Source organism: Phycomyces blakesleeanus (genome assembly GCF_001638985.1).
Source record: "Phycomyces blakesleeanus NRRL 1555(-) unplaced genomic scaffold PHYBLscaffold_7, whole genome shotgun sequence".
Classification (NCBI taxonomy): Eukaryota; Fungi; Mucoromycota; class Mucoromycetes; order Mucorales; family Phycomycetaceae; genus Phycomyces; species Phycomyces blakesleeanus.
The window spans coordinates 327,011-337,332 of NW_017265140.1; the positions used below are offsets into that span (position 1 = coordinate 327,011).

Below are 10,322 nucleotides of genomic sequence, written 5' to 3' on the forward strand. Positions count from 1 at the left end.
AATTGTCTTGCACACAGTTTTCGAGATTTTAGCTTATTTATTTATTTTTGATTTGGAAAACATGGGTTAGTTTAATGGTTTGGTTTTTGTTTATTTGATAGAAAAATATTTTCAATTGAATGTAAAAAAATTACAGCTATTCATTTATTCATTTAGTCTTATTGTTAAAAGCTTCTGTTACATATTTGATATTGTTTTTTTTCTAGTTATATATAATTGCTGTGATATTTATTTATTTTATATAATTTACTTACTCGGGTTACTGAAAAATCTAAAAGTGAAAGACAAAAAGTGAATTGATGGTCCAAAACAGTTTAATAAATATGAAAGCTATACATAAATTGAGTGTACGTTTGGCAGAATATATTGTGAAAAGTTAAATAACATCGGCTATAAGAACTGTAGCCCAGTTATATTAATAAATACTATTGAGTATATTGTGGTTAACAATATGTTTAACATGAAATATATATAATAGTGTTGTTCTTACCATGGAATAACTAAGGCTGTATACTTGTTTTGCAGTATGATAGCAGTATATATCTTTAAAAAAATCTTTGTCATATAAATTAATACACAAAAAAACATATATATAATAGTAATAGATAGATATAATATCTTACCATAATATTCCTTTAAGAGAAACATAGCAGGCATAATGACAATGTTTTGTAAAGTCCATGTAAACAGCACAATTAATATGGAAAAAAATACATGTAATAGTAGTTAAAATAAGATTTTCTCTTTGCCTTGGCATACCCAAACATGTGTGTGCAACAATAAGAGTGCAATAGAAGCAGTGTATGTTCATGTTCATGTGCCAGTATGTGATTATTACTGTGAGCCAAGTGATCTATAATAAAAAATAGACAAGAAAAGACGTGAGTAAAGATGCAAAAGAAGTGTGTAAAAAAAATTCAAAGAAGCGCAATAGAAATAAAGAACAATAAAAAAAAAATACTTTATCATTTAAGCCGTTTGACCTTGACAAAATGCGGTTGATAAAAATAAAAGAAAAAAAATCCCAAAGACGACATTGTTCTATATTCTATATTGAAAGGCCATATTTTACTGAGCTGGTAATGAAGTCGTTTAAATATTGGTAAAGAAGTTTCATATTGTTATGGATAAATAGCAAGTAAAACATATGAAGTTCACATCTTCTCTACTCACACTCTACACTCTGTATGTATCTCTCAAGTACAACGTACAGTAATTTTATACTAACTTTTTGCTTATTGACAGAAAATAAACAACACTGCCTCTTCTACCTCGCACCAAATAAACTGCAGACTTGTTGCTGTTGCTCGTAGTGAATTGGCAAATGCAACTTGTGCACCTCTTGTCCAAGCCCAAGAACCAGTTGTTCCTGTAGCTCTTGTAGCTCTTGTAGCTCCTGTAGTCCCTGTAGCTTCTACCAATCCCAATCTCTCCCTCTTGTTAGAGCAAGTCCTCACCGTGGTGGAGTCAACCAAACAATAAATTAATGAGTTGACAGCCCTTGTCACTAAGATAGGCGAAACTGTTACAAATGTCAGTACAGCTGTAGCTTTGTTGACCCAAAATGATGCTTTTCTAAAGACTGCAATTAAGGACATTTTAGATAGGCAAGTAGTTATTCAGAAGATCATATCAAAAGGAAACACTGCCACAGTTTCTAGCATTGTATCTGACTTCTATTCATTCAATAATGAATACACTCCTGGAAAAAGATTTACAACAATTTCGATAAACTATCTAATACTAATACAATTGAATATTAATTGATTTAACACCTTTCTTATAAAGAATCATTAATGCCTATGTGAAGAAGCCAGACCTGAAAAGTACTGATGAGGAAATCATTGCAGAAAACAACACAAGACCAGGGTGGAGTCTTATGACTGGCTTCATGAGCACACACAATCAGGCTCTTGCCATTGCTCTGATTTTGTATTTGAAGAAGCAGGAAGACTCCTTTGGAATTCACTCAAATGATTTTGGAAGAATAGTGAAGAATCACTATAGAAACCAGAGCCACATCTCCAACACTGCAGCTGACTTGATCGCAGCTCACAATCAAAAAGCAAGAAGATATGGACGCAAAAAGATAGTAAGCTTATAATATAATTGAGTGCTGATTCATTATCTAACAATTTATAATAAAATATATAGTTGCTCAAACGCCGAGAACTTGCTTATAAGCAGTACAAGCAAAATATTAACACTCTCATGGAGATAACTGACTGAAGCAATGTACTTTAGATAAAGGTATTGTCTGATGACGAGTCAGATGATGGCCGTAAAGTATGAGCATTCCGTCTTAGCTGGAGAAGTGATGAGATACTTTATTCGTGTAGAGTTAATATCTTTAACAATTTATATTTTATATTTTATTAATTTACAATTGCTTACTATTACTTACAATTTCTTATATTATATTATTACTTTCTACAAAAACAGCTCCAGGCATTCTTAGATACTGTCAATCAGTTTGCAAAAGACGGATTGGGGAATTGAGCAAACAGCTTGTTGGAGTGTAACCATGTAATCCAGCCAAAGCATCTTTCGTCATCATTTGATCCCTGCTACCTGACTGGGCTATTAAAAATTAATAAAATAAAAACAAATTTTCTTTTTGCAGCCCATCTCAACCAGTCTGATGTTTTTTACACATTTTAATGAAATTGTAATGTTGTTATATATTGGAGAAAAATGAGATGTAAAATAAAAGAAGTGCAGATGAAAGTATTATGACACTTTGTTTTATTAGAAGAAGTGAAAGAATCAAAAAGAAAATGCTGTTCTATTGCTATTTATATTGTGCGTTTATATAGACATTGTATTTAGCTTGGTAATAATATAATGATATCATGTAATGTCTGTTTCGCTATTATTATCTTCTATGATTTAGTTCTTATGTTTTTAGTGTTATTGACTAGAGTCTTAGTATTTGTCTTAGTATGTTCTTTATGTAATTTCCTTGTATAAGGGAAAATATATCTTTTAATATCATTACTAGTTGTTAGTAACTCAATGTATGTATTTATTGAGTGTTTGTACTTTTAATTTAAATCTACAATTATATTGAATACAACAAATGTGAATATATATATATTATATGTGAGTAAAAAGTAAAAGAAAATAAATGAAAAAATAAAAGAATAGGGTAAAGATAAAGAAATAAAGAAATAAATTAAAAGAAATAAGTGACTATAATAATAGAGAGTATTTAATTGTTTTTTATGCATATATTTTCCGAAGCAATAAAACCACACCCATTCTTGTTATGCCATCTTCACATCTGTAATTGTCAACAGCAACTGGCTTGTAGAGGCGATGAACTGGTAAAATATTCTGGAAGTTACTCTCAGAAAACTTAAACTCCTTCAACTCTATTCTACCATTCATGTCATCACTTCCCTCAGTTGGCATATACTAGGGTACATATGCAAATACATGCTGGCTCGAATGACCAGCAAACGAGTTGACAGTAGTACTTACAAAGAGGTACTGTATTTGCCCAGTGTATTCAACGTTGTCATCCTCATCATCTGTACAAAAGCATGCTTGAATGAATGATCTGCGTTGCATATTTCCATGGCTGCTTTGGTAGACTTGTCCTAAAAGATTAATCAATGCAATTTTCTTGATCCAATTGTTCACAAATGATTGAGAAAAACCAGTCTAGCAATAGTGAACAAGGCCCTGGCCATCATACATCTCGCGATAAATGCCAATAGATACGTATATTCCTCTTCTCTCATTGCAACTTCATCTGTTAAAGCCAAAGGATATGCGGATGGCAGCAGTGGCTCGTTTTGTTTGATGATATCAATATTCCTGTCGGCAACATTGATGAATGCATCAAGATTAAACTGAGGCATACCAGAATTGGCAGAGGCAGAGGCAGAGGCAGAGGCAGAGGAGAGATCGAGAAGTATATTGGCATAGGCAGGTAGAATTGATGGCAAAAGTGAGCAAACAAGATCACCTTTGTAAGTATCTTCGATATATCTGCGCATGTATGTATTCTCAAACCTGTCCCTTCGATTTGTTGAATAGTTCTTGATTGTGCCATTAAATCTCTCAAAACTGAAAAGTCAGTACCCATAGACCAGACCAAAGTTTTTGATTATTTTCTTCAAGTGTAAGTGCAAATGAATATTTGGCAAGATAAAATCTTTGTTATACAACACTTCACACCCTGTACCGAAAATCTCTAACTACTTGTGTGCCTCGTCGATTTCTTCATTTGAGATTGATGGCTTTGCAAGATACTGACATGCATTTGTGAATGCCGTCCAATTATCAAGGTATGCACCAGGTAAACGGCCTTGTAGAAGTATAGGCCTGTACACTAAGCACGAAGTCTTCCATTCATCTGCCTTCATGTATGGAAAGCCTTTCCCAATCGTCTTTCTCAGTGAGATATAATCAGGCGGTAAGATCATACACTGGAAAAATAGGGTAATTTCATCTGGATCAAATGTACCAAAAATGTAGCTGATTAAGCTGATATCATCACAATTTTTGTGATATATCATTTTGAGCAATGGTACGATATCATCTATGGTGCTGATGCATATCATCATAACAACGGGTACACGAAAACCCAATATAGAACGATTGTCAGTCTGCAAACTATGGAAACTGAATATATATTGTAGTTATGCTTTACTTCTATCGAGTCTACCTCTTTATGTGTTATATTTTGAGGTCTATAAAGAGCTAGCATCCCATATTATTATTTTTACCAGGTTTTTTTATTGGCTGCAGAAATGCTTTAAAAACTATCAAAGAGATGATTGTAGGTTTTTTACAATATAAAGAAATGATGATAGTTGGTTTTTTATACATGCTCAAAGTGATGAAACTAGGTTTTTTATATACACAAAAGCAATGAAACTAGGTTTTTTACAATGGAAAAGAGAAACAAAGCATAAGTAGATTTTTATAAACAAGCCTCTTTGGTGTGTTTATTTATTTTACTTTTATTTATTTATTTTTTGGAAAAACATTGGGTTATACATTTTTTGTTCAATTTTGTTTTATTTGATAGGAAAATCTTTTCTAGATAAAAATCCTAATTTCGCGACAGTTTTGATACTATAACTATTATAATTGCTAATATTTCTTGCTCACTATATATAATTTAAAGCCTTCTGGAAGTAGACATGGAAGACATACTTTAATAGTGGGAATGCTATTAAAAAATAATTTGTTGTGGTGGTTGAAGTTGAAGAAGTTTTTAAGAGGAAGAATTCAAGATTTGAAATTAGGAACGAAGATTCGTGAGAACTTGTGTAGGTTTTGTTTATTGAGAAAGATTTTGTATCAAAGTTTGACGAGGTTCCTACACTGAACTACTACTGCTATTTATATTGTTTTGTATTGGGAAAATTATATGACTGGGGTCAGGTAATCGATCCTATCTGAGCCTTAATCAGAGCAACGTGATCTTGGGATAATTAATGTATGATTAATTATATAAATGTGTGTAGTCCCAATGAAGTATTAACATCGAAAGTAAATGTGTTTATGAGTTATAATTATGCTTATAATAATCCACTGATGTATCCCATATTATGGTGATATCATCATATGAAATATAATCACTATCATGCATGCTAAACCTGTGTGTTAAATAATAAAGTAATCGGTAGACACCTTTGACTGGAATAGCTGAGGCCTTATATTATTTCCTTCAGACTTATTCTCAATTACAGCAGTAGTCAATACTCATTTACAACATAATTAATAAAAAAGGAGAATTAGTAAATGATTTAAATTGAAATTTCTTGATAAATACTTACAAGATGGAGAAGACTTGACATAAAATTAATATAAACATGTTCTTCAGAATTATCAAGACAATACCAGTAGTCTTTGAATAGAGATACATTCTAAAAATGAATAATTATTAATATTGTGCATAGTAAAGGCGTATTTATTAAATATATTGTAGTTAACTTACCAAATATTACTGATTATACGTCTTCCTGCATAATAGCAGACATAACTAATAAATTGTAATAGAAATAAATATATAATTATGAGGAAGACAAAAGAATAATTTGAATTTTTTTTGAAGAAAAAAACTTACCATCATGTTCGATTAAGAGATGATGAGACTCAATGGAAATGAGTAGCAATGGCTAGACAAACAATATGATGAGTAACAAAGATCTGTAAGAGAATGATATCTTACCTTGATATATCAGACAGAGTATAGCCAAACAAAGAGACACATATTTGGTATTGAGCTACAAAAGAAAGAAAAAATTATAAGTGAAATTGTAAAAACATAAGCAAAAGAGAAACAAAGAAAATATCAATAATAAATATCATTAAAAGAAAAAAAAGGAAAAAAAAACCTGTCTTAAAATCCAGTTTGACCCTGATAAAATGCGGGCTGTAAAAAGTAATACTCCAAAAGAAGATGACTACCATCATCTTGAAATACTACTTTGTGCCTCATTGAGTTAGAAAAGAAGTTGTCTAAATGTGGATCAAGCGGTTGGGAGATGTGCTTAAATATCAAATGAAAGGTAGAGGGTTAATCTGCACTGCTTATCCTCTTTACTAGTATGTGAATTTTAAAAATGATATAATGAGTGTAGTAAATTGTACAATATTAGTTGAAAATTATTAATATTTATTTTATTAAAAGAAAATGACAAAGCATATTCCTACTGCTCCCCGCCGACCCAACCTATTCATGAATGCTGTTCTTAATAGCACAATTGCAGGTGTTGTTGCTCTAATTAATACACCAACTCCAGAAGTAGCAGTTGTCACATCCCCTGAAGTTCAAGTCGCTGTGACCCCAATGGATCACGTCCTTACCTTGTTGGCAGTCAACAATGTGTCGATGCAATCCTTGCAAGAAAATGCAAAAGGAGTGACTGATGCAATAACTCATTTGAAGAATGGCCTTGATTTGTCCAACAAGACAAATGAATTTTTGAAGAACTCGGTCCTTCAGCTCATGACTGAAAATGCCGAAATAAAAAAGGCAATGACCAGTCAAAATTCCATGATGCCTTCTGCTGTACCAGCGGATTCTTCTTCTTCCATGGATGATGATCTTGACCATGGAACGAAACATCATCCCTTGATTTCTGTAAGTACATTGATAGTAATAACATTACTGATTAATGTATCTTATACTGTTTTTATAGCAACTTATCAATAGTTACATCAAGAAACCAAACTTTGTTAGCACAGACCTGCTCAAAGTTGCTGAGAATAATAATAGATCAGCATGGTCAATGACTGGCACGTATGGCAATAAGTACAACAAGACACTTGCACTGGCTCTCTTCAAGTACCTGGGACCTCAAAGATGTTACACAAATGTGTCAAAGAGTGTCATTATGAATATAATAAAGAATCAATACCAAAATCAAGTGTGAGTCTTCCGGACCTCAGCAGAGAAGATTATGACTAGAAATAAAGCTGGAAGAAGACGCAACAGAAAGAAGACTGTAAGTTTTAAAATAAAGTTAATTTACTATCGATTTAATGTTTTAATACAATATTCTTTGGTAGCTTCTTGACCGTTGTATTATCACGTACTAGACATACACAGAGACTACTCATGAGGGTATGAATCGATATGATTGTGGAAATAGTCTTTCTATTGATGTGATGTCTGATGGTGAGTCGGATGGAGATAACAAAGTGCGGGCATATCGTCCCAGCTGGAGAACTAATGAGATAATGTTAAACATCTATTTATGTTTTAAAGAAAATAATAATACTTTATTAATACTTTTTATTCTTTAAACCAGCTCCAGACGTTTATTAGTACTATTGATGAACTTACTGTTATCAGTTTGAAGAGAAATTCAGAAAGCTAGAAAAAGTGCATCCCTTATGAGAAAGAAGTGAGCATTCCCAAGAATTTGGCAGTCACTCTACCAGATTGGTGCTTTTCAAAATAAATCATTTTTCTCCTGCCAACTATTTTAGAGTCTTTTTTCTATTTGTTTATGTTTACGGATTAGCATGATGTATACAGATGCATGTATAGCATGCCAAGTACAAACAAAAATTTATAGAAATAATAAAAAATAAATGTGCAGCTATATATATTAGTCTGTATTAATTAATATTTCTTTTTTATACATGTTTCATTTTTGTATTTGAATCTAAATATATATTTTTCATGGCAAAGGAACTACACACATCTGAACTTCGCCTTCTAGACCAAGGTGCTCGCCTACTGCGACTGGATAGCAGATTCTATTCACTGGGAGAATGCTGTTCATGCTGTCATCTTCGAACCCCACCTCATTTACCTCAACTCCTTCTCCTGCTCTGGGCTGAAGTAAAACTTCCTTGTATCACTGTACATATGCAAATACATGCTGGCTCGCATGACCAGCAAACGAGTTTACAGCAGTATTGACAAAGAGGTACTGAATTTGGCCTGCTTACGGCTTGGTACTTCTACCATCACTTGTCTCAAACAAGGCTTGCATTAACGACCTGCACTGATTCTTCGTTTTGCTCTTGTAGATTTGCCCGAGAAGATCGATTGATTCAAACTTCTGTATCCAATTGTTAACAAAATTATCGGAATGACCAGCCTGACAATAATGAACAAGAGTTTGATCATCGTATGTCTCGCGATAGTATTCCAACAAATGCTCATACTCGGATTCATCCATAGAAATCTCCCCCTTTAGAGCTAAAGAAAGTGCGGAAGAGGGCAAAGGCTCGTTTCCCTTGACGATATCAAATTTGATCTCAGGAGAATCAAGAAAAGCATTGATATCGAATTGGATTGAGGTGGCAGTGGAAGTGGAAGTGGCTATGGAATTGGCAGTGGATGCAGTGAGCTCAAGGATGATTGCTGAATGGTCAGATCGAATTATTGGCAAAGTTTGGCGAATAAGATCTCCCTGGTATGTTTCTTCAAGATACTTCTTCATATAGGTTTCCACAAACCCGTCTTTTCTATTTGTTGCATAGTTTTTCAAGATACCATTGCATCTTTCGAAACTAAAAAGCCAATAGCCATAAACCGGGCCAAAGTTTATTACAGTCTCTCGCAGATGAAGATGGATATGCATGTTTGGCAAAAGGAATGGGGCTTTATACAACTTCTTGCACTCTCTGCAGAAAGCCTCCAAAGATTGATGGGCTTCATCAAGGTGAGCAATGGATATGCTTAGCATTGAGAGGTACTGGCATGTATTGACAAACATTGTCTAGTTACCGAGATGAGCTTCAGATAGACGATCACGCAGGAGAACAGGAGAGTACACCAAGCACCAAGACTTCCACTTGTTGGCCTTCATGAATGGGAAGCCACACCCGATCTTTGTGCCTAATGGCATGTAGTCCTCTGGCAGTACAAGCTTGTCAGCATCCAACTGCACTTCGGCCAAGTGTGCATCTGTGATGAGATTTGAAGATCTCTATTTCTCCATTATCCTCTTTGCTGTTCCAAGGTACAGGTTGTGCATTGGATCGATGACAGTGCACTCCACGAGGTTAAAGTAAACCAGGTCATGCAATTCTGACCATCGGACACCATTTTCCCTCTCCAATCTCTTTCTCTGTGCATCACTGCTGGCCATTCTCCACAACTTGGCATCACAGCGGTTTTTGGCATCAGTGCGAGGCACCCACTCAGAAAACACGAACCCAGAGTAGTCCACAGCATTGGAGTCTGGAAGGTGAGGGAACTATCAGTTGCACTTATTGCATGCACATGTGCTTGAATGAGAGGTGAACCCACAAGTCTTACGGGCAGCAGGAATGTTGGAGGCAACAAGAAGTGCAGCACAGACAAGAGCACCAGATGGGCACTGTACGGTAGGCATCACCACACCGCCATACAACTGGTTGAGTTCCACGACAGGGGGACGGAGGTAGTGATTGATCTCACTTGTCTTTGCTTCCTTGGGCCCTGGCATGAGACCAATGAGAATAACATTCTCCTTCTTGTACCATTCCGATCTTTGCAAGTTGTTGATGCAAAGGTCTAGCACACCACAAGAGTAAGTGACCCCATCGAAAGGTTGAAACCAATTGATGTTCATGGTAAGCATTATGGAGCGCTCATGATTCACAAACGGTAAACCATTGCTATCCTTCAGACTGTTTCACTTCGTACCGTCGTAAATGTCAAACATCATGCCTGGAACTTGCACTCTGATTCTCCAATGGTTGATGGTGTCTTCGAATCCAGGGTGGCAAAAAAGGATAGACAATGTTTTGATTATGGAGTTATACATGTAGATCTTTTTGGGGATAGTCAAGGCTCTTGATGTTGCAAAGAAAAGAGCGTTTCCACATTCTCTACCAGAGAGTCTCTCGAAATTACA

General features: G+C 34.6%; 5 protein-coding genes across 5 annotated transcripts; 2 read left to right on the plus strand and 3 right to left on the minus strand.

The window, feature by feature from the left end:
- Window positions 1-992: 992 nt before the first annotated feature.
- PHYBLDRAFT_166542 (hypothetical protein) lies at window positions 993-2,229 on the plus strand (the record flags this gene model as incomplete). The annotated part of the gene is made up of 5 exons (XM_018435433.1): window positions 993-1,079; window positions 1,136-1,207; window positions 1,246-1,466; window positions 1,789-2,092; window positions 2,155-2,229. The coding sequence occupies 5 exons, from the start codon at window positions 993-995 to the stop codon at window positions 2,227-2,229; spliced, it is 759 nt and encodes a 252-aa protein (XP_018293326.1).
- Window positions 2,230-3,222: 993 nt separating this feature from the next.
- PHYBLDRAFT_143544 (hypothetical protein) lies at window positions 3,223-4,526 on the minus strand (the record flags this gene model as incomplete). Its single annotated transcript, XM_018431009.1, has 4 exons — window positions 3,223-3,417; window positions 3,484-3,666; window positions 3,753-4,074; window positions 4,210-4,526. 4 exons carry the CDS (start codon window positions 4,524-4,526, stop codon window positions 3,223-3,225), a joined length of 1,017 nt encoding a protein of 338 aa, XP_018293327.1.
- A 2,129-nt stretch (window positions 4,527-6,655) lies between these two features.
- On the plus strand, window positions 6,656-7,844 carry PHYBLDRAFT_143545 (hypothetical protein; the record flags this gene model as incomplete). The annotated part of the gene is made up of 5 exons (XM_018431010.1): window positions 6,656-7,105; window positions 7,164-7,350; window positions 7,414-7,469; window positions 7,564-7,706; window positions 7,793-7,844. 5 exons carry the CDS (start codon window positions 6,656-6,658, stop codon window positions 7,842-7,844), a joined length of 888 nt encoding a protein of 295 aa, XP_018293328.1.
- Window positions 7,845-8,150: 306 nt separating this feature from the next.
- PHYBLDRAFT_143546 (hypothetical protein) lies at window positions 8,151-9,167 on the minus strand (the record flags this gene model as incomplete). The annotated part of the gene is made up of 2 exons (XM_018431011.1): window positions 8,151-8,304; window positions 8,425-9,167. 2 exons carry the CDS (start codon window positions 9,165-9,167, stop codon window positions 8,151-8,153), a joined length of 897 nt encoding a protein of 298 aa, XP_018293329.1.
- A 261-nt stretch (window positions 9,168-9,428) lies between these two features.
- On the minus strand, window positions 9,429-9,941 carry PHYBLDRAFT_102376 (hypothetical protein; the record flags this gene model as incomplete). The annotated part of the gene is made up of 2 exons (XM_018427716.1): window positions 9,429-9,664; window positions 9,707-9,941. Coding segments are annotated over 2 exons (471 nt in total), but the record flags the coding sequence as incomplete, so codon positions are not given.
- Window positions 9,942-10,322: the final 381 nt, after the last annotated feature.